Source organism: Hippopotamus amphibius, chromosome 13 (assembly GCF_030028045.1).
Source record: "Hippopotamus amphibius kiboko isolate mHipAmp2 chromosome 13, mHipAmp2.hap2, whole genome shotgun sequence".
Classification (NCBI taxonomy): domain Eukaryota; kingdom Metazoa; phylum Chordata; class Mammalia; order Artiodactyla; family Hippopotamidae; genus Hippopotamus; species Hippopotamus amphibius.
In genome coordinates, this window is record NC_080198.1 from 63,474,907 (window position 1) to 63,500,101 (window position 25,195).

At 36.1% G+C, this 25,195-nt stretch overlaps 1 protein-coding gene across 2 annotated transcripts in view; it reads right to left on the reverse strand.

Annotated features, from left to right (window-relative positions):
• The window catches only part of FAT4 (FAT atypical cadherin 4), a 178,279-nt gene that overhangs the window by 59,687 nt on the left and 93,397 nt on the right, over positions 1-25,195 (reverse strand). For both annotated transcript variants that reach the window (XR_009048802.1, XM_057706084.1), the window contains exons 5-7: positions 22,697-23,619; positions 21,894-22,068; positions 2,700-2,880 (exon numbers count right to left, since the gene is read on the reverse strand). Coding sequence is in view for 1 of the 2 variants with exons in the window: in XM_057706084.1 (XP_057562067.1) it covers positions 2,700-2,880; positions 21,894-22,068; positions 22,697-23,619 (1,279 nt within the window). In the remaining variant the exon portion in view is untranslated. The remainder of the gene's footprint in view (positions 1-2,699; positions 2,881-21,893; positions 22,069-22,696; positions 23,620-25,195) is intronic.

Genomic DNA, 25,195 nt, shown 5'->3' on the forward strand with positions numbered 1-25,195 from the left:
TTTTCTTATAGCTTTATAACAGCAAAGGTCAGGGTTCAATCAAATATTTGTTCCCTTAAGCATTCACAAATAAAAATAAGAAGGATGAAAAATGCATACAAATTTGATTTGGAGGCTTTGTATGTGAGAAGATTATGGTACATTAAAATGAGCAATGTGTTGAAAGGCAAATGATGTAAGTTCTGGCCCAGGTTGAACTAAATAATCCATAGAGTAACTTGGTACTATAAATTCTTATTCTTTATTTTACACTATTGTACATAAAATTGTCTGTTTAAAAGTAGGTAATATATTTACTATTTTTTAAAATTAAAGAATAAATTGCCATGTTAACATGTGATCACTTTTTTCTAGACTTTTCTCTAAAGTGTATCAAAAGTGTATTTTAAATATGAGATATTCTTTAATATCTCACAATATCTATAAAACCAGTTTCAATCAAATTTATACTTGTAAATTAAAAAAAGAAAGAGATAAAAGAAACACAGGTGACAATATAAATGGATAGACTGCCAAGGTCATATGCCCAGGTTTTCCCTACTTGTATTATTTGAGTCTTGTTTCACTTCTCATCCTTTCATGCATCTCTCTCCTTATTTGTCCATAAACAACTCCTCTGTCTTTCCAAGAATCATCAGTTACTTGAAGCTTCTGCTTATTTCCTCAGGTATCTCTGAATATGCTGTTCTTTCCACACATTCTGTGTTTAAACTGTACTTGTTACAAGGTACTATAATTGTAATATTGCAAAATTACCTTCTATATAAGTGTTCTCCTTATGAGAACTGAAGCGCTGAACTCCTCAGAACTTAACAAAGCACCTAGGACGTCATAAGGGCTCCAAAATTATACTGGATAATATAGTACATAGATTGGAAGGATTAGAAACCAGAGTCAGGAAAGTAAGTTAATTTTTATTATAATAGTCCAGGCGTGATGTAATTATGGACTGAACTAGGATCTTGGCAGGAGGGATGCACAGAAAAGAATGAGTGCCAGAGGCATTAGGAAAGAAGAAACATGAAAACTTGTCCATTGAATGAGTATAGGGGGAGTGGATGACCGTTAACATCAAGATGGGAGGATGAAGAAAGCAAGGCAGTATCATTCAAAGAGAGCAGAACGCCAAGATGAGGGACAGAAAAGGTTAGGAGTTTCTCATATGTTGTCCTTATGATTCTAACAGAGCCTCTAGGTAGAGGTGCCTCCTAGAGAGTTATCCATTCATACAGGTGGGGATCTCTGGGATGGAATCAGAGTTGATAGCAAGGTTTAGGGTTTTCTGCCTAATTTTCTGGGTACGTTTTCTGCAATGGTTGCAGCCATGGAAATGAATGATTCTCTGTTGTCTCTCTCTCCGCTCCTCCCCTATCCCCACCCACAGGCACAAGCAGGTACACACGAAAATAAAGGAAAGGACTGAGAAAAAAATGCTGTGGTGAAGGTCCAGATTTCTCCAAAGAGAGAGAAACAGGGGATACAGGAGGCAAATTAGAAGGTGTGATTAGAGATGCAGGGTGAGAAATAAGAAATAACGTTTACACAGACACTGAGGAAAAAAAATGCCAATAAGAAAGGATGACCTTTTAGTGTCTCTAAGGCTCAGTATGTCAATCAGTAAAAGTGGAGTTAAGAATTGCTACTTTCCAGGGGCTTCCTAGGTGGTGAAATGGTTAAGAAGCCGCCTGCCAGTGCAGAGGACATGGGTTTGAGCCCTGGTCCAGGAAAATCCCACATGCCACAGAGCAACTAAGCCCATGCACCACAACTATTGAGCCTGTGCTCTAGAGCCTGTGAGCCACAACTATTGAGCCCATGTGCTGCAACCACTGAAGCCCACACACCTAGAGCCCATGCTGTGCAACAAAAGAAGCCACCACAATGAGGACCCTGCACACCACATTGAAGAGTAGCCCCCACTCGCTGAAACTAGAGAAAGCCCATGTGCAGCAATGAAGACCCAATGCAGCTAATAATAAGTTAATTAATTAATTAATTAAAAAGAATTGCTACTTTCCAATCTGTGAGAATTAAATATATATTGACCACCTACTAGGTGCCAAGTATTGTATGTGGAATCAGTTAATACGTACAAATTCTCTAATACATTATTGGGATGTGAAAATCACTAAATTTATGGGTTTTTTTTTATTTTATCATTCTAACATCGAATTTATTCCTAATATATTCTTCCTTGACAAACATCTACAACATAATAGTGACTGGCACCTATATAAATGCATTAAATGAATGTTTCTAATATTCTTTAGATCTGTTGCTTTTACTCACATTTTTTTACACCACATTTTTGGGAGGGTGGGTTACTACCTCAAAAATTTCTCTGACCGTTTATTCATGAAAATCTCTCAATTTAATTTTCTTCCCCATTGCTTTACCAACAAAAGACTATCTGAAGATTCTACTGAAATTTATCAAGTCCAGTGATTTCTGAGTCTCTATTTTCCTTCACCTTTTGTAAATAAAATTAATAAGATAAAATTTTAGCACAATAAATAAAATCATTATTGTTTTAATTCTCATTTTAGGCATAGTTGGTTATCCAGCAACAGATAACTACAACTGGGCTATGAATTAATACTATGGAATTTCCAGCAAAATGAAGCATTATATGCATTTAGTCCAAAGACTAATGTTTCATGACAAAAATAATCAAAATTTACAAAGGAAAATGTACTGACCTGATAACTGCATTTGTTGAAGCATCAGCATCTGAGGCATTTACCAATAAAACGTCTGTCCCAGTTGGTGCATCTTCAGGAACTGTTGTGAAATACATTTTACTGGCAAAAGTGGGGACATTGTCATTGACGTCATCCACCATGACACTGATTGTTCCAGTTCCAGTCAGGGCAGGGGATCCTAGAAGGAACAGAAACTCAAGTCTTAATGTTCATAAGTAACAGAAATTATAGCAAACTTAACAATCAGCTATAGACAGAACTACTGAAGAGGATTTAGAAAACATCCCAAAGTAAAATTTGTGAACACATAGACAAATGATTGAGTTATTTTTTAGTTTTGTTACAAGAAAAATATTTTTATTTAGAGACTAGTATTCCAACTCTTTCCTAGTGATATTGCATGAAAAGAATACAGCTTATTCTATTTTAAAGGTGCTGATTCAGCAATGTAGAACACAACAATATCATTTAAATGCCACAAAAGAGGCACTGCTGGTTTCTCTGAAATTACAGTAAAATACCTCAAGCCAGATTTGGAGAATACCCCTGGGCCTGGAATAGCTGGCCAGCTGACAAGACAGAGTTAAAAACTGTATTCCTAGATGTGACTATCAATGCTATTGTCAAAAGAATTCAACTGGGTTTCTGAGGCCTTTAAATACCCTTTTCTGTACTAACCAGTATTTGTTTGTAGAGAATCTAAAGACAAAAGCTTCAAGTTAACATCAAAACTCTAATCTTCCGCTTGCTGGAAATAACATCATGTCAATGAGCTTACTTGAAATCATTTTTGGTGCATTTAATATTCAAGGTGATTGTGAAACAATTCATTTTTATTTCCTGTTCCAGTTCTGTTATCCGCATATAGTGAAAACTCAGCATTTAACAAAACCTTGGAGTCCACAGTCTGTACTACACAAAATTAGCAGCCTCCTTGTGGTCAAGGTCAGATGCCATATTTGGTTAGACTCTGTGGGTTGTCCCACAGGTAAATGGCAAATCATCTGCAAAATCATTTTTCCAGCTTTAATTTCTCTAAATAGAAATAATGAAGGTCTGTTTAACTGTAATTATCTAAAATAAAATAAAGCCCTGGATACTCTCACTTTCTGTTTAAGATACTACCCTTTCTCCCATAGAACTATTTCCCGTTAAACGAAGTTTACATTCTACTTATTTTCTAGACTTAGCATTTTGTTAAAGCCATCCATTCAATCACTTACTTGTTTCTCTGTAAAATGTTTATAGAGTATCTCTTTAGTATCACAGAATGGTGTTGAGATTCACAGCCTTCCAATATTATTTTTTGTAATAATATTCTTGCGACTTGCTAATACTTCCTTACTACTGTTCAAACTTTTTCCTATGCTTAGATTGTCATTACCGATGGCATAGTACCAATCAGCTTTTATGCTCAAATGTATAGGAACCAAAATCAACAGACTAGAAAATTATGGAATGCAGTGGTTCCGGTGATCTGGTATTTTTGTGCCCTACACAAGGAAGGTCAAATTCTATGTTAGATGAAAAATGTGTATGACCACTTGAACTGGGCACCGTAACGAGGCATTTTACCTCCTGGAAACCTATGCAATTAAATTTAGGCTGCAAGCTGATCTCTGCTGCCATATATATCCTTCTCCGTGAGATAATTTATATTAAGCATTCCATTTACATGAACACATCTTAAAATTCATGACTGCAGAAACCTTACCTTTTAGGTGTTTGATTTTACGTTAAAGGAAAGAAAATTAGTTCTCACTCTGCTTTTTGCATAATTAACTACAAATAGTAAAATACTGTAATTGCCCTTTCACAAGTCACTTAAACAATGGTAGGGTGATGTCAAAAATATTTCACACTCAGGACAGATCTGGAAGTATTATAAACACTGAAGAAGCACATTACAATAATACTTTTAAAATCTCACTCAACATATAAATAATGATAATTGCAAATATTTACTGAGTCTTTAGGTATTCAAGTACTGGTTTAAGGAGTTTACTTGAACTGTCTTGTCTAATCTTCATAAGTTTGTAAGGCTGTTATTCCATTTTATATGTAAATAAACTGAGGGATAGAAAGGTTCAGCAACTTTTTTTAGGGCCACCGACCTAGTGAGGAATGGAACCGGAATTTGACTTGAACACGGAGCTGCTGACCAACGGCAAAGAGCCAGAAGATGTTAGCAGCTGGACCGTTGCTGCTCAATAGAGATGCTCTGGGACTCTGGACAAGCTGGTCCCAGGGAACAACACAAGGCACAAGCTCGAGAAAAAGGCCCATCTGTGAGGGACCCTAGCTAGGTCCAGGTTAAGTTTGTGGAGGATTTTGGGGCATCAGTCTGGCCATGAATTTTGAATTTTTCATAGCACATGTTAAAACCAAGATCAATATTTTCTGGGGTATTACGGATGGTCAATGTTTGGCCTAAAGCTCTTGAATGTGTTTAATTATATACAGTTTGATGAAATGGAAGTTAATGATGGGGTAGGTTCTATTCTGATTATTCCTCCCATTGGTTGCATTAAAAAAATTAACTAGAGGATATCCGTGCATTTGTGTGGACAGAAGGGGATGTCCTGGGAAGGAGGCTGTACATCTGATGAAATGAGAGAGGGGATAACTAAATCAAGGTCCCACAGGACATGAAGGGCTATTTTATCTCTTTTACTGACATTTTTACCTCTTTTACTGTACTCCACTCACTAAATCTGTCTCCTTATATGCAAAATGGGAATAATCAGAATAGAACCTACCCCAAAGAGGTGTTGAGGGGAATATACCTGCTTAGGAGAGCGTCCGGTACATAGGTAAAACGTATTCTATAGTACTCTGTTGTTGTACTTGTTTTAGAAACAAACAGACAAAAAACAGACAACTGACATTTAAAAGGTCCATTTTTAATCTTACATACTTTTGTGACATAGTTCTCAGGATTTTTGTTCCCCCACAAAACTTTTGAGTCACTCCTATGATAATATTATTCAGGGAAAGATTTTGAATCATTCTTTCCTTTCAATGATTTTTTTTTTTTTGTAGTTATAAGTATATGAGACACTTAGCTTTCAAAACTTTCACAGTTTTGTGGAAGGCGTTGAATTGAAAACTTAAAAGTGCAAAATCTAAAAATTTACAGTGAGAGTTTAACGAAGACCTGAATATGTCTGATATGCTCTCTAATCAACAATGCTTAAACTTGTTAAGAAATAACTCAGTAACTGCCAAACAGTTATCTTTGGTATTCTAGTGTTTGATGACACACATATGGAAAAATCTCATAAAATGATGACTAACTCATTTGGTCAGGATCCTGTGATTTCTTTCCTTGTCTATAAACTACATAAATATTGTTGCCAATGTGTTTTCTGAATTAGTAAGCAAAAAGGAAAAAACATCATTTACTCAGGAAAATATTCAGCAAGTTCAATCTCCTGGCCTCCATACCAGAGAATATCTAGTTTTTTCACAAGATCTTAAAAGCACACCAGAGACGACAGATGGTCCTGGCTTGAGAAGTGGCCCCACAGGGAATCCTATATCCACATGGGACATCTTCTCAAGCCAAGAACCATCCCCAGAGTCCCCTATTCTCCCCTTAGTAGCAGCCACAACTCACTTTCAGAGCACTTGGGGTTCTTCTCTTCCTATTTTCTTCAAGAATTAATGTAGAGTGAAGCACAATCTCTACAGTGGCCTCACTTTCCTGTTGCCCCAGAGGATGTGCATGAAGGTCTTATTTACTTTTTAAAGTTTTACAAGGAAACTTTACAAAAACAACGTTCTACATTTCTAAGTCTTTTACTGAGATTTAACTAACTCTGAACTCTGCCTCCCAAATTTTTCATTTATTTTTGGGGGTGGGACTTTCCACCGCACTCCCTACTCCAGCTCCAGACTCGTCCACTACAGCAGAAGCTCCACAAGGCCCTGCCTCTCAGCTTTAGGCAGAAAGATGAAATCAAGGGACAAAAAGCAGGAATGTCCCCGGATTTCAAGTGAGTAAGCCTCATCTCTACACACTCTTCTCGGATGAAGGACACAAGTTCCCTAGTCCTTGGCCTGCACAGATTTTAGCATTCCTCCTCTCCCAATGGAAGGATGAAGTCATGTTTTTGTTGTTATTGCTGCTGCTTTTCTGTTTGCTTGTTTTTGAACCCTGCCTCTTAACTATGTGAAGAAGAGGTCCTGGTGCATATGTTCCTGCTTCCCAACAGCTTTTTGGGTATAGCCCATGTGAAGTGCTGCGTGATGTTCTTTATTACTTTATCTTCAGTCCAGAACTTTCTGCTGGTTCCAGGCTGGTACATCCAACGGACTCTTTGTTGTCTCCTCTTGCAAATTACTAGAGAGCCTCAGTACTAGTACGTTAATGAACACATTTGGTGACAGATATATGTATGAGTATCTTCTATATGTATTACTCATTATGTATACAGATTCATGAAGTATTACTATTTAATTTTTTAAATAAAGAACTTTAGACCCAAATACTTTAAGCAGTTTATTTATACTCAGCTGTAGGGGCAGAAGGAAATCAATTTTGAACTCTTAAAAAAGTCTTTTCTCAGTTCATTCGGCTCTTGTTGCAGATGTTTTACTCTATATTATTGTTATTATTAATGTACTTCTGCCATATTCTCTATTGTTAAAAACTGAGAGCAGAAATAATTATTTAATTCATCTTTATATAAACCTATAATGCATACCAATAGGCCTTGTCCTCAATGTTTATTAACTTCTCCTTTGACTCGACATATGGAAATCTGATCTAGTGACTAGTCACATGCCTGAAAGTTCAAAAAACTGAACACTTGTAGAAATATACAGCTGGGAATATAGATTTTAGCCTAAGGCTGGGATCAGAGAACAAGACTGCCGACAAAGGTCAAAGTTTTAGAGATAGTCTACTACTTATAACAGAGGGTCCCAATTAATCCTGAATCCCATGAGAAGAATCAGAATACTAGGGGCCAATGTTTAGCTCAGATGGATCTGATAATGACGAATTATATAGGTAGTGGTGAAATAGAGCAAGATTACTCAATTTCATCTGGAATTGATTTATGAGAACCAGATGCAATCAGGAAGAAGAGGTAGGATGTAATGACACAGGCTCCTGGTAAATGACAGTGAGCCAATGAAAGGAATTGAAGATACAAATGAGATGAAAGAACAAGATCCCAGAAATTTTATAATTCTTGAGGCTAGGAGGGTTGAGTGGACATCTGAAATACAATTAGAAGTCAGATGATAAAAGGAACCTCAAATTGCATTTTGTAAAAATATATGTATTGTATATATCATATAACTGTGTATGTATGTTTACATGCATATACACATATAAAAATAAAATAAATGTAGGTAGGGCTTCCTAGGTGGCGCAATGGTTAAGAATCTGTCTGCCAATGCAGAGGTCACGGGTTCGATCCCAGCTCCAGGAAGATCCCACATGCCACGGAGCAACTAAGCCCGTGTGCCAAAAAAAAAAAAAAAAAAAAAATAAATAAATGTAGGTAAATTGATAGGAACCTTCTGAAATTTTAGAGCAAGTAGCAAAAAATACACATGATTCTGCAAAGCATTTTTTAAAATGTGCAAAAACATATCACACACACACACACACAGACTGTTCACAGCTTAATCTTCTGATAGTCCGTTATACATGGGTAGTTTCAAGCTTTGTCTGAGCCATACTTTACACTCTTAAACTTGGGAAATGATTAAACTGGTATTGCTTTTTAACACTAGTGGCCTAAAGAGATCAAATACATCAAAGTAAAGTTCAAAAAAACTTAAAATAAGATTTTAAAAATAAAAATGTTTCAGGCAAATGCTCTATCAGAAAATACATCTTTAATAAATGTAATGAATAAGTCTAAATAGCTAATTAAAGTTCAAACTGCAGGCATTTTACATTTTTAATGTTAGCCCCTATAAATTAAACATACTTTTTTGAAACATGAAAAACTATTCAGCTGAAACAGAATTTTTGCTTAACTGAAATCTGTTGCTTTGCAACAAAGCTGATTTCATTCTTGACATCAAACATTTGGTGAAAGGGTCCCATGACTGGGTGTGTGTTTATTGTAATAAAGTATTAGCTTCTTTTTTACCCATGAAGTAAACGCATATTTCTCACAGTAAGGCAAATCCTGAAAATGTATTGAAACCAGCCATTCAATATAAACATTAAATTATGTGGCTAGATTTAAATTTCAATCCAGAAAATATGTGAAGCAAATACGTATGTAACATTTTAAATATGACCAACAGCTTTTATCTTAAAAATTTCATTTTATAATATATTACCACTAAATAGTTCTATAAATATGTTTATATAAATTAGGTATATACACACTCAAGTAACATTTTATTTTTAATCATCTCGCAGGAATCTTTATCAAAAACACTGTATTGCCTTAATATAAGTTCTTATATTAAATAGAGGTGACAAGTAAAACTGAAGAACTTAGTACTGTTATAAAATAACTTAGTAATGTTATAAAAATGAGACTGAAAAGTGGCACACAATGTGAATGTACTTAATGCCGCTGAACTGAACACTTAAAAATGGTTAAAATGGTAAATTTTATATTATATGAATACACAATTTTTAAGTTTATAAAGTAAAATATAATGCAAATTAAATATTTTATCTCCCCCGCCACACACACACACACAAAGCATGTGATAAGGCGTTACTTTGTGGAGAACATTAAAAAAAAAAAAACACCTCTCAACATATGCTGAAACTCTGAAATACAAGAGGCTACCACCAAATTCGAAATATAACCTGCCTCCTGCTTACTTAAAATATCAAATTAATATATTTATGGAATAATTATCAAAATAGGCCACAAAATAAGATTAAGTTTTAATGAGATAAAATTTAGAAAAATTTTGAAAAGAAGAAATTTCCTCATAATAAGCCTACAGTATTTTCTATTATATTTAATATTTATCCTTTAGGCAATATCAACATTTTCTCTAATATTTCAGATAGTTTGTTTCCATTTCAGAGTTGGGTTTCCTTTGTATACCCAGATTTATAGTTTAAATTAAGTAAATGAAAAGTAGACTGAAATTATCAAATTTTAATGCCATGCAACATGATGGCAATTCTAGCTCTTATTTAATGGCATTTTGGAAGTTAGGTCATCTTTATTTTTGTATTTTTATCTTATGAATATAAAAATACAATTCAATGTAGGAAGAACTGTTCCTACTAAAGAGTAGCTGATTTAAAGAAAATTATTTAAATAAATGATTTATGATAATACTTATGTCACGAACAGATTTTGTACAAAGACTTACTAGAAATAAGAGGAAGTAAAACAATAACCAGTTACCAACCTTGGAAACAAAATTCTCATCTAAGACAAACACTCCAATGGAAATAACCAAAACTTCCTTCGACTCAAATATATAATTAAGTTAAATACAAGTGACTTTTGGTAACGGAAGATCACCCTCGCACAATTTGATTTATGGAATCATTGGTGCCTTATGGAAAGTTTTCAAGCAATTTTCATTATTAAAAGTATTCATCATAACAGACAAGGCAAGCTCTTCTTCAACATCTTCCCACAAATAATACTGACAACAGGCAATCTTCTTGGAACTTTTAAAAAATAACTCTCTTCAGATGTAAAATGTCATATTCCACATTTCTGACCTCTCTTTTGATTATAGAGACATTTGCAATGTAGTGACCCTCTTAGCTGAACAATGTGACAGATAGTATTAATTCAAAATGTCATCATAACCTCACCAAGAAAATAAAGCATAGTGATTAGCCCTTTTAGATTTTAGGATTAACTTTTGCAAAAGCATCATGTTTCCCCTCCATTAAAAAGTAATTTCCAATCCCTGCATAAGAATGAATTTTTTTCCTTCTTTCAGTCAGATGATAAATGCCCTTAATTAGGAATGCTAATAACTGAACTTTTCCCCTCAGACCTATTAATTATGCTGACACATAGACAGTTCATTACTAGACTTTTTGGCCAAATCTATAGCCAGAATATCTCTATATCCCTTTAGTTTATTAGACTGAGAACAGATAAATAAAGGTAATGTACTTAATTGGTGCACAAATTAATCTCCCACTCCCAAATTAAATGCAAACACATACTGCCTAATTAACATTGTATGTGCATGTATGTGTTTATTGTACATACTGTATATTCTTAGCATAATATTTAATATTTGCTTTATGCTCTATAAAACCCTTGGATATGCATTTCCTGATCTGATGGGAACAGCAATCCTTCGATTTTGAATTCATGAATATTCTTATTTTACTTGCTGTTTTAATGGCAGAGAACCAAAAGTTGTTTCTTTCCTTTTCTTTTTGCTGATAAAACCAATGCTATTTTTAATACAAAAATAATATTTCATCTAAAGAGAAGAAACTCTTTAAACATATTTTGCATAAAACAAAATATGGTAGATGAGTTAATCTGTGGGAAACAGTGAGTAATGCTTAAGAAGTGGCCTCCTTGATCAGGTTCAATGGCTTCAAATCCTGTTTCCACTGCTTAACAGCAGCAGCCCTAAGGCAAGTTGCTTACCTTCTCTAATACTCAGTTTTGTTTTTGTTTTACTTTTAATATGTAATGTTGGAAGCCAATTTACAAGTCTGTTATGAGATTAAATGAGATTCTATAGTACAAATTGTGGTACTATACACAGCATCAGCATGGACAGAATGAACATCCTCTAAGGTTTGACTGCCCCAGTTGTATTTCTACTCAAACGTCTTTCCTGGGAACTAAACTTTTACATCTATCTACTTGACATCCCCACTGGAGATCTCATAATATCTAAAATACAATACTTCCAGATTTCCTAGGTGGTGCAGTGGTTAAGAATCTGCCTGCCAAGGCAGGGCACGCAGATTCAATCCCTGCTCCAGGAAGATCCCACATGCTGTGGAGCAACTAAGCCCGTGCGCCACAACTACTGAGCCTGCGCCCTAGAGCCTGCGAGCCAAAACTACCGAGCCTGTGCCCTAGAGCCCGTGCTCCGCAACAAGAGAAGCCACCGCAGTGAGAAGCCCATGCACCACAATGTAGAGTAGCTCCTGCTCACAACTAAAGAAAGCCGTGCCCAGCAACGAAGACCCAACGCAGCCATTAAACAAATAAATTTATAAAAAAATAAAAAAAACCAGTACTTCCGAAAAATAATTAAGGATAATACACCCTAAAAATTTTTCACGGGTGGTCCAGGGAAGTTTCCAATGCAGAGGACGCAGCTTCCATCCCTGGTCCTTGGGGAACTAAGATCCCACATACCATGCAGCACAGCCACAAAAACAAAAACAAAAACAAAACAAAAACAAAACAAAACAAAAAAACAACTTTTGGTTTTCCATCTGCAAATTTCTCGGGCTGACATTCTAGGACTTGTGCTTGATTTGTCTATTTTCCTAGTTTCCAGCTCCATCATTAAGTCCTATTGGCTCAACCTTCAAAATGGATAAAATATTTAGCTTCTTCACACCACCTGCACACTCTCAGGGACTGCTGTCGTGGCCTTTTTTTTTTTTTTTTTTGGCTGAGTTGGGTATTTGTTGCTCCGCGTGGGCTTTCTCTAGTTGCGGCGGGGGATACTCTTTGTTGTGGTGTGTAGGCTTCTCATTGCAGTGGCTTCTCTTGTTGCTGAGCACAGGCTCTATGTGAGTGGGTTTCAGCAGTTGTGGTGCACGGGCTTAGTTGCTCCTTGGCATGTGGGATTGTCCCAGACCAGGGATCGAACCTGTGTCCCCTGCATGACAGGCAGATTCTTAACCACTACGCCACCAGGGAAGTCCCTGTCATGGCCTTTTAATCACCATCTCTATTCCCACTGTTGTTTTCACCACTGCCGCAAAACCAGATCTCCTCCTAACAAAGCCAGATCTCTCCAAAATCCCTTGTCACTCCCTGTCCAAAGCTTTAACAAGACTTGGCCTCATTCTTTGAATAAAATTAAAGATTTTACCTCCTTACCCTAGCCTAAACAGTTTAGATGATCCAGCCTCCACCTACCTCATCTTCCAAGACTCTTCCTCTTTTACTCTGGTACAGCCATCCAGGCCCTCTCACTCTTCTTTGGATATAGCCAACTTGATCTCTGCCTCAGGGCTATTTCATCTGCAAGTTTAACCAGATCTTCACATTTCACTGTCCTGACTATGCTATCAAAAATAGTACCTCCAGTTCCTCACTTTCTAGCCACTTAACCCGCTTTATTTAAAGTCACAGCATCTTGCATAACTCTAGTCCTAGGTATTTTATTGTGTCTATCTTTCTGACTAGAATGGAACTTCTATGAAGACAGAGACTGTCACTTTTTACCACTGTATCTTCACTTCCTAGAAGAATACCTGGTAGAGACTGCACCATACATATTTTCTGACAAAACATTGTCAGGAGGCTTTTCACACATCAATACAGCCCATAGAAGCATCTGAGTCTCACTGACTCTAATCATAATTCACTCATAAGGTCTATTAAATTACCATCACAGTTTGGTTTTAATAAATACAAAATGACAACTGGTAGGGATAATTGGCAATATTATCATCTTCTACCTGTAAAGTCTTATGAATTTTTTATATCTTCTCTTACTTAGCAACTTAATTTGAACGATGCCTAAACTGAAGCTCATTTTCACACAATCACTATTGAAATTACTGATTCTAATTGATTTGACTTCACTTAAAATATTTTGAAACATTTTTTAATTTATCTGGAAAAAGAAAAATAACAGTAGAATGTTTTATTCGTGAGAGTACAATGAATAGCATCGATGGTGCAGAAAAGACAAGTTTCTTAAAGTTGCATTTTTGGAAATCTATGTTTGGCAAAGACTCATCAGATCCTGATTTTTTAGGTACAGTATAAGTGGGCAAGAACTCAGGTGAAAGGCAGAAATCCTGGATATTGTTCTTGGCTCTGCTACTCTCTGAGTCTGCAAGCTCTGGCAAACTGCCTAATTATCCCAGGCCTCAACTCTCTTACCTCAAAAATAAAGGAAATCAACTGGCTCATCTCCAAGAAGTCTTCTGGCTATAAAATTATCATTTTAAGTCAGATTTTTCTAACTTAGAAATTTTTTCATATACAGTTCTATTTTAAAATCCTTCCATATTACACACTGTGTTACAATTGCAATAATCCCTTATTGTCACATCATTTTGTTTTACTGCTTTCTTGTATACTCATTCAGTTCCTTGCAAGAGTAGTAGCAGATTTTAATGGCTCACAGACTCTGAATTTACTGGTGAGGGCAGAAGATCATCAAAGGTTAAAAAAAATTCTAAGAGATCTGGAAAATTACATGTTTAGATGCATATCAATTGGAATAGCTTGTCTACCTACTGAAAATCTTCATGACAAAACTCAAAACAAGCAAAATTGTTCATATTACATTTATGTGAAGAATCATAGCCCTTTATCACTAAACTCTGTGAAGCCAAATACCACATGTAGGATATATTTTTTTGGAGCTAAAAAGGTATTGGGTATTAGGGAGATACAGAAGGCTTACACTTTTTTACTTTGGGAAGCCCAGATATAAAAGAATTGCCAAATGCTGAAACTTTTCAAAAGCTCAGTGTCTGTTTATGCAGATTTTAAGTTAGTGAACCAAATTAAGAAAAGGTAGGCAACATAGCACAAAGCAGAGATAAGACCTACCTAGAAACATCTACTAGATAACAGAATTGAATAAAGAGCCAGAAGGTTCAGGGGAGAGTCATGAGAATATAGCTCAAGCAGTATTTTAAGCATCTGAAAGTGAATTAAAGTCATAAAATGCTTCAGTGGCTCTTTACATATGACTGCAATTTATCACATCACACTAAACACCACAGAGCCTTAAAACACTTGCGCTGCTTTTCAAAGCAGAGGTCAATTTGAATGACCACAACAAATGTAGCAAAAACTTCTGGAATTTCAGCCATGAGTTAAAAAAGATTGGCACTTTTCCTTTTGGTAGGTCCTTTGAAAAATCTGCAAGCGATTAAATACATAATAATAAACTTAATAAAAGTATGGTAAATAAATATGAAATAACAGTTACATATTAAATCATTCACTCATTCAACAAATGTTTATTAAGCAGGTGCTATGTTATAGGTTCTGTTTGGAGTGTTTCTGCAAATTCAGTTTTGAACAAGACTTAGGAAGCTTACATGCTACTGGAAGGAAGACAGCTATTGATGGGGTAAACAAACTATACATACTCAGATGTATTCTATATAAGCATATAATTTTAAATGGCAATTAGTGTGAAGAAGAAATCACAGCAAGGTAAAGTGATAGAGACACTGGAGAGACAGGAAGTGGAACCATAGTCAGATAAGCCATCTCTGAGAAGTTGACATTTTACCTAAACGTAACGACAAAATGACCAAGACATGAATGTGCACCGCCCCCCCATTAAAAAATGGAAAACAAAACAACACAACACAAAACAGCCAGCTACAATGTGGAACACCCCAGACAGCAGAGAACTACAAGTCCAAATGCAACGGGCCAAGGGCAGGAAAAGGTTAGCATTCTTACAGGGGCCAGGTTAACTGGCGCTGGCAACCTGCAATAAGGGTTTAGCAAATGCTCTCCAGAAGCAAGCCACCTGATTCGTAACTTTGCTGATTTCTGTGGTGTAAACACTCCTACATTGGCTGATCTCAGCCAAACCAACATGAAGATACTGCACACAGAGTTGGGAGGTCACATTGGCCGATGGTGGCATATGATAAAGGCAGCCAGGGGATGGTGACAGAAGGGGTGAGATAGGTGGCCAGAGGCCAGGTCATTTAATGACATGTGGTCAATGGTAAGACATTTAGTTTTTCTTCTTGGAAATCAGGGAAGGGTTTTTAAGCAGGCAGTGATTTAATTTATGGTTTTAAGTTCATGAGCTGCTTGCTGGAGAACGTACCGTGGGGGAGAAAGGCAGTTAGCAAGCTATCACATTAGCCCTGGCTTAGACTAAGGTGGTGGTAGTGGAAATGAAGGAAAGTGGATAAATTCAGGACATTTTTTTGAGGCAGAGTCTACTTGTCAATGGACTTGTTGAATACAGAGTACAGAGAAAGAGGAATGAAGAATGATAATAAGGTGTGCCTTTAGCAACTGTGAAATCGGGGACAGAGAACAAATTATGGAGATTAGGACAGACAGAATTGAAAAAATTGTATTTGGCCTTAACTAAGCTTAAGATGTCCAGCAAGTACACTGACTAATATTAATAGCTAAAATAAGTTATTTCTGGGACTTCCTAGGTGGCGCAGTAGTTAAGAATCCGCCTGCCAATGCAGGGGACACAGGTTTGATCCCTGCCCCAGAAAGATCCTACATGCCGCGGAGCAACTAAGTCCATGCGCCACAACTATTGAGCCTGCACTCTAGAGCCTGTGAGCCACAACAATTGAGCCTATGTGCCACAACTACTGAAGCCCATGTGCCTAGAGCCCGGGCTCGGCAACAAGAGAGACCACCACAATGAGGAGCCTGCGCACCACAACGAAGAGCAGCCCCCCACTCACCACAACTAAAGAAAGCCCTTGTGTAGCAACAAAGACCCAACACACCCAATAAAATTAAATAAATAAATAATGATTAAAATAAGTTATTTCCGTTATGTATTCCTGTCAATATGTTTTTCATGTAGGAGTTAGTGTTTCCATTCTATAGACATGAACACAAAGGTAACTTGTTCAAGGTCATGTACCTAGAAAGTGGCAGAGGTGGGATTTGAACCTCTTTTTAACTATAAAGCTATGCATTTACCTTCAGGATATACTTCTATTTTGCAAATTAATTCTTAGGATTAACTTTTGAAAGTATACTGCTCTGAGTTCCCTGATAATTCCCTGCTACTTACTATCTTTAAAACATATTATTTTATTTATTGCACTGATGAGAAAATGGTAAGGGAAACTTTTGTAAGGAAGGGCCCTTGGGAACAGAATGCCAAACCGTGTGAAGGACATTACTTGCTTTAGGGCCAGTTCCCCTCTTAGAAGGGATCCCCTGGAGCTGGGTTCCCTGCAGGTCCTGCATGACTACACCTGGGTGAAGCCTTAGCCTCTAGGAGTTTCTACTTGGTACATATTTCTAGAAGAAGTAACAATGAGTAGTACAGACTAAAGGTAGAATATCCATATGTTTCATTATACCAGTTAAACAAAATATCACCTTTAACTGAGCTGGAGTCTCAACTCATTTAATTCATCTTTAGTAAGTAAATCCTACAGGGAAAAAAAAATGAGGTAGAATTGTTCCACTATGTCCTGGTTTTGTTATTTAACATTGTAATACTTGGTCCCACACACACAGGATAGCATGGTTGTAGTTCACTTTAAGCAGTAGACAGGAGTAGTTAGAGAGTTTCCAGATGTGCTACTCTACAGCCATGCAGTCAGTAAATAAAAATATGATGATAGTGGAATGCTAATGTTTTCTCCAAAAAAAGATTCAAAGATTTAGAGGTCTGCTGATAAAAGTAAGCTGCTGCTTCAATTGCTGCCACATTGCCAAAGCTGACCCATCTTTGGGCCGCCATCAGGTAAGAATTTTAAAAGAGCAAAGGAAAAGTGATTTGTGAGCTAAGGAATAAAACTGTCAAATTTTTTTCTTGTTTAGAACACTTTGATATTTTCCTGGTTCTTAGAACACTGCAAATTTGAGAATAACATGGCATCTGGGACATAAAAGCTGCCATATTTTTCTGAACTTTCTCATGTCATCTACCAATTTGACTTTTAACTCATAGCAGTCAATAAGAATTCTAAATCTTGCGTCAGAGACTTCATCCCTGGAATATAAGATTAAACTGCAGATTCTGAAGCCCAGTATCTGAAACTCACATTCTTCCATACAAGTGGATATATGGATGATACCAAAAGTATACAAAGGAATTGATTACAAAATTATGGTCACATGTGAGTTTTAATCATTTTAAAAGCATCTAGTCTAACTTACTTCACGATTCTTTCTTTCTTTTCTTTTCTTTTTTTGTACACAAATATTCCTTTTATTCCCTCTTATGGTCTTTGTGGTTTTTTTTTTTTTTTTTTTTGAGTATAATTGCTTTACAATGTTGTGTTAGTTTCTGCTGTACAGCAAAGTGAATCAGCTATATGTATACATATATCCCCTCCCTTTTGGACCTCCCTCCCACTGCCCCCCCACAACCCACCCATCTAGGTTGTCACAGAGCACCAAGCTGAGCTCCCTGTGCTTTATAGCACGTTCCCACTAGCTATCTATTCTACACACGGCAGTGCATATATGTCAATCCCAATCTCCCAATTCGTCCTACACTCCCCCTCCCCCACCATGTCCACATGTCCGTTCTCTATGTCTATATCTCTCTTCCTGCCCTGCAAATAGGTTCATCTGTACCATTTTTCTAGATTCCAATATATGCATTAATATATGATATTTGTTTTTATTTTTCTGGCTTAGTTCACTCTGTATGACAGACTCTAGGTCCATCCATATCTCTACAAATGACCTAATTTCATTCCTTTTTATGGCTGAGTAATAGTCCATTGTATATATGTACCACATCTTCTTTATCCATTCATCTGTCAGTGGACATTTAGGTTACTTCCATGTCCTGGCTATTGTAAACAGTGCTGCAATGAAGACTGGGGTGCATGTGTTCTTTTGAATTATGATTTTCTCAGGATATATGCCCAGTAGTGGGATTGCTGGGTCATGATTACTTTATAAGTGATCTGTATGAAATGACCTTCAGACCCTAATACTTCTACTTCTGTGTCCTCATAAACACCAGTCCATTTCAAGGCAACCCCCCAAAAAGCACTCATAAAAATCTGTGCTTTGGGGCAAATTTCAAGCAATTCTCTAAATTCCAAGACTGCCATAATACTATGACCAAGGCACCAGAGTCCCTGAATCTCATTCACACCTCCCACCATGCTCCTTAGCACCATATGTAAGAACTTGAATGACAAACTTCCAGATCTTTCATTTTATTGATAATCTGAATTTTCACTCTCTATAACTCTGAACTCTCCTATCTCAATATTGGGTAGAATATGCACACACTTGGTCTTCACATTTTTCATTTAATGGCAACAGTCCTTCATAGAAATTAGACTTGCGCTTGCATTATTTGTCCCTATGTTAAAAATTCTAGATGCCTAATTTCCCCCAGGATTGAGACTGATGGCATCAGGAATGCACACAGTTCAGCTCCCTGGAACCAGGGCTCGGTTCCTGTGAGGTCTGCACACTTAGACCAATGCTCTATTGAATCTCCAGCCTGTGAAAGTTCTTCCCAACAGGCTGACTCACCCATGGGTATTAGAAGAGAATAATTTTAACTCTGTCATTTCAAGTTTTCTTTCCCTGCCTTCCATCCTTCCTTCCTTCTTTCCTTCCTTCCTAGCATTACAAGTGGTGGTTAAGTTTGCTGGCTAGCCCACGAAGTCTTCCTTAATCATAATTTGGCTGAACTGAAGGTTTTAAATGGTTAAGCACTTACTATGCAATATATTTTTTGGAAGTTTCAAAACAAAATCTGATACCACAATAAAAATTCTTAATGTAGTAATGTATAAGATGAAAAAATATGAACTGCAATTTTTAAAAAATGCTTTTCACACATTTTCTAATAAGAATACTTATGTAGTAAGGAACAGGGCAAATATTTCTAAGAATTTTAAAATGCTTAAAGTGTATAGAGCACAATTCTTATTAAAACCATTATATGCACAATGTAGTAGGCATATTTAGCAATTTAACACATGTTGTATCAATTAAACCTTGTAACAAACTACTTTGTAATTACCATTATCCCCATTTTACTGAGAAAGATACTGAGATTGAGAGAGATGATACATTTTGCCTGAATCATGGAGAACATTATGACAGAACCAGAATTCAAATCAAGATCAATTCATATTAAAAACTTTTATCATTATATTGTATATATAGAATAGTACTGAGTTTACTTTGCAAAAAAAAAATTATTTTGGAAATGAATATATTTTTCAAATTTTACTTTACCTCCACCCTAAAACCTTCAAATACGCTAAATTTGGAAGTCAGATATGTTAGAGTCTGAATACTGCTCTGTTACTTCTTGGCTGTGTAATCCTGGGCAAATTATTTAACCACTCTGAGCTGGGGTTTACTGTAAATAGGGTGGAAATAAAAATGGCAAAGTCGTTGAGATAATAAAGAAAAGTAACGTGTAGAAATGGGTTAATATCTGTAAAACCTGGCAAACTGCATGACTTGGATTGCCAAATGTCAAGAAACAACCATTCCCTTCCCTTTCACAAGAACCCCCCTTGGTTTTGTAGGCACACAAAAAGATTTTTAAATTCTCAGAATGATTTAATTGAAAACAGGCCCTCTTGTCTAGATGATTACATTCTTTCTCTGCCATGGCTTTTGACTTAGAATGTTCCAAAGTACAAATCATCTGATGGAGAACTTCTGTGGGCTATGCTCTGCCCAGCCCTGCATCCCTGAGTCTTACAGTCGCAATCTGCTCCTCACCTTGGGATGACCTACCTGTGACACACCACCTTGTGTAGCAAGTTTTATAGTGACTGATGCCTTAGCAACCAGATTCCTGGCTCTGGCTTCTCCTCCCCCACTTAACCTCCACAAAGACTCTGTTTTTGTGCATGCCTAGAATGGACTGCACACATCTAGGAACTGGAGAGGAGAGCTGAGACTGGGGTGTTTTCCTAATAAAACCTTGGTTCTAAATATCTGACCCTCTAACAGTTTCTACTCCATTTCATCCTCTTTTCTCTCCAGGTAACTCTTGAAATACGGGATTGATTTGAATAATGTGGCAGTGACTGCCCTGTTCACATGAAAATGCTTACCTACCAACCAAGAAGCACTGCCTACACATATAATGGAACATGTTTCAGATCAACTAGGTTAAGTTTTATGTGGTTATCACACCACATTCTGTTCATCATTCCCTGGGTTTTTATAGTTTGCATGAAATGTAACATGGTCATTCACACATATTAAAAAATACAGAGAATAGTTCTTTCTTTCATAAAATAATAGTTTCAGATGACTATACTCCCAAAAGTAAATGGCAAATAATATATAGACAGAGCCACCTTGATTAATAAGCAATGGCACTATCATTTGAATACTTAACATAAATTTATAATTACTCAATCTTAAAATCTCCTTTTTTTATGAGAAGTGCTGACATGAAATTGTATACTCTGAAACTGGTCTTATACAACAAAAATATCTATATATTATAGTCATCAAAAACATTTCAACCACAGTAAAATCAGCTCATTTGAAAATTCAGGATTGTTCTTCTGTAGCAGGAGCCATATATCTACATGAATAAACATATACAAAAAAAGTCAGTCTTCGAGGTTCCAGCAAATCTCCCTTGGCTTAAAACAAAATCAATGAGTCATTCACTCATTCAAAAAATATTTAAGCAATACCTACTTTCTTCAAGGCATAAAGGTTCTTTAACAAATCTTTAGTTGTTTCAGTTTTTAATTAGAAGTGTTCAATATTTATGAATAGAGTCCACATATGCAAAATAATGTAGTGGTAAACAGTAATGTTACTTTATTGAATAGATTGTATTTTATGCTACTTGCTATACCATTCTATGTAATTACTATTTCCAAATACTAAAAGCTAACACATACTGCTTTTCTTTCTCTCTGTGGAACCTGGGACTCTCACTGACATTCTTTTTGTAGCTCTGTGAAGCTTCATCAAATGCTTATTACAGCTACTTACAACTTTGCAGAACCTAAAGAACTAATGAAGTAAAACTCTGGACCCACTCTCTTATCTCCACGACCAGTTAGAACCATCTGGATGTTTTCAAAGCTAAAGTATTTGAAATGCCCTGCAGCTCAAGGGTTAAAGTATCAAGTCACCCCCAGAGGTACTGGGGCATTCTTCCAGGCAAGGACACATTTTCTCTTACAGGAATAGAGCTTTGTTTGTAATGGGCTTAAGCTCTTACCACTTACATATAAATTTCATAAAGTGATATACATTCTATAAATGGTGTAGACACAACTGGAGTTCCAGGCATTAGTACATTTCAGCAAATATTTAATTTAATGGTAGACAAAAACACTTCCACTTATATATATTATGAAGAAATTCTTCACGGTTGAACAAGGTTATTAGGACTTACCTGAATCTGTAGCTGTGATCAACAAGACAAAATGCTCCTTTGTTTCCCGGTCCAAACTCTGTGTTATTCGCAGTTCTCCAGTAGCTGAGAGAGTAAAAGCACTGTCTTCATTACCACCAAATAGAACATATGAGAGTTTGCTGTTAGAACCTTGATCGTCATCTCTTGCCACGACCTAGAGTTGAGAATAACACCTGCCATGAGTAAAACTAACAAAATGTATATCATGAAATAAAGTGTATCATTAAAAGTAATGAGGTAGAGCCATACGTTCCAATATTAAAAGGTTTCAAAGACATGTTCATAAGCTTCAAGTAAAAAAATTAAAATAGTACAGAGTACTATGCATTATTTGTGTAAAACTAGGCATAAAAGCAATACACTGCATTTTTGGAAGGCTTCACAAAAAATTTTAACAGCAGCTTCATCCAAGTAGCTGGGTTTGTAACGAGGGAAGGGAGAACAGTGTTTGTAACAGTTTTCACACTTTTACATCATTTTACTTTCTTACCATGTGCAGATATCACTATTATAGTGAAACAAAATTCCAAAATACACAAATGCATACTTATGTGCAACATGTAAACACAAAAGAATAGAATCGAAATGCAGTATTTAATCGACAAGGAAATCAACAGGTCCTTATGTATAATTTTCATAAACCTCTCCATTTCAAGATGTGCTGTATCTGCAAGTAAGCATTTTTGGATGAGAAAGAGGAAGAGAGTGGGGGAAACATGAACATTGCAATCAGATGAGAGGTCACGATGAACACAATATTTGTCTTATTTAAATATACTGACCTGAAGAATTGTTCTGGGTAGTGTCCCCAAATTCTCAGGGACATTTATAGAATATGGAGATAGCTCAAATATGGGAACAAAATCATTAATATCTAGCAGAACAATGCTGACAGTGGAGGTATCAGTTCTTGGGGTGCTGCCCCGATCTGCTGCCTGAACAGCTAAAGAGTAAGTAGGGGTCTTCTCTCTATCCAAAGGCTTAGCCACAGTGATTGCACCCGTGACTGAGTCGATCCGAAATTCCTGATTGGCATTACCATCAACAATGCCGTAGCGAACCTGTCCATTTGTACCTTCATCTCCATCTGCTGCAGATACTTGTATTATATCCGTTCCGGTAAGTGTATTTTCATGAATCTCCACTTTATACATGGCCTGAGCAAAAACAGGGTTATGATCATTGATGTCAAGTACCATAACTACAACCTCTGTAGATGAAGAGAGAGATGGTTGACCTTTGTCTGTAGCCACCACTGTAAGAGTATAATTAGAAACCTCCTCTCGATCCAATTCTCCAGTAAGCCTCACTTCTCCATCAATGGTCCCAATGCTGAACTTGTTTCCCAAAGGGTTCAGTAGGGTGTATTCAATATAGCTGTTTGGGCCACTGTCTGGGTCAGATGCTTGTGCTTTGAAAACAACAGTATCAATAGGTGTGTTTTCTGGAATGTATGTCAATTTAGGGGAAAGAAATTTTGGTGGGTTATCATTTACATCCAACAGAATAATGGAGACTTGAGCAGTGCTTGTGAATCTGGAGGCTGGAAGCTGCGGCAGGTCGTGCACTTGAACGACCAGATTGTAGAAGGACTGACTTTCCCGATCCAAAGCTTTCAGGACTTTCAGTACCCCATTCTTGTCAACTGTAAACTGCCCAAGGCTATCACCAGAAGCAATGCTGTAAGCCAGCTGGGAGTTGATGCCTGAAATGGAAGGGGAAAATTAAATTTTCTGAAACATGTGCTGATTGCAAACTAAACTGGACCAACATTTTTCATGATATGAAACTGCATATTTGATATATGAAGCCTCCAAACACACCTTATGGATTTTCTGGCCAAAGTTAATTTTCTTTATAAGTAATGCATAACCCATAATTCTTTTCTTGTTAACATTTGATCTCAAAAGATGTTTACAATCTGGTGAACAAATGATCTATATACTGCTGGCTATTTACCATGGTGTTGAAATGCTAAATTACAAATGTAAAGAGGAAAAAAATATTCCAGAGAGCGGATGTTTTTCTATACATACCCTTATTTCTGTCACATAATTGCTGAGAGTTCAACATTAACAGTGCCACACTATACTACTAGCCAAACATTTATCACTTTAGTAATTTATTGAGGCTGACACCAATTTTCAGAGAAGGGTAATAAAATTTTTTGATGTATGGCATTAGTCATGGATGCTTTAAGTCTACTTTAACATTTCTTGTCAGAACCAATAAATATTTTTTAATTCCTATTAAGCATCTGGCTAATGGCCTTTGAGAAAATAATTCTCTTTCAAATTTGATTATGTATATGTATTGTGTTTTAAAAGTATTTTTGAAAGAAATATTAGCAGTAAAAGTATACATAAAAGGCTCCAAATATAAAGGTTCACTCTACTATTGGGCTATTTTTAGATAATATTTTATTTGTTTTTCTGAGGAATATGTGTCAAGGGCCTACTGTATAGCACAGGGAACTCTGCTCAATATTATATAACAACCTAAATGGGAAAAGAATTTGGAAAAGAATAGATAACATGTATATGTATAACTGAATCATTTTGCTGTACACCTGAAACTAACACAACACTGTTAATCAACTATACTCCAGTATAAAATAAAAAGTAAAAAAAATTATATATAAATCTTCATTTCATAAAATGATTGCAGAGGTTCTTCTAACAAAGATGATGTGGAGAATGGATGAACCTATTAGTTAAGTAAATAATTTAAAGGTAAACAACAGATAAGGAGTGCAAACAGAAAGGAAAATCATATTTTCTGCCCCCAAATAGCGTTTTCGTCACTGGTCCATAATGTCATGTGTACTTTTATATTTTATCGTGAAGCTGTTGGGAAATTATAGGATAAGAATTTCTAAGAAACATATTGTATATCTAGATAATTCATCCTTAATAACATGTTATACTTTGGGCTCTTCTGCCAGGGAAAATCTATTGAGTTACATAAACTGCTTACATACAGCTCCTATATTTCTGAAGTTAATTTTAATTATTCAGGTGTCAGAAACGTCTCCTAGACAATTTGATCACCCTTTTCCTTTTTTTTTTCCTTGAAAAATACTCTTCTTCAGGATTCTGTGAATACTTGAGTTTGCTTTTGCCTTTTCTTGAAACTCAAGTTCTTTATAAAGGCAAATTTTAGTTGTAATAAGATTTTTTTTTTCTACCAGTAAAAGTCTGCTTGTTTTTTTTTTAACAAAAATGCTAGAATTATTATTTTCCTGTGATTTGATAGTCTCTTATCTAATGTCCTTTGTCTAT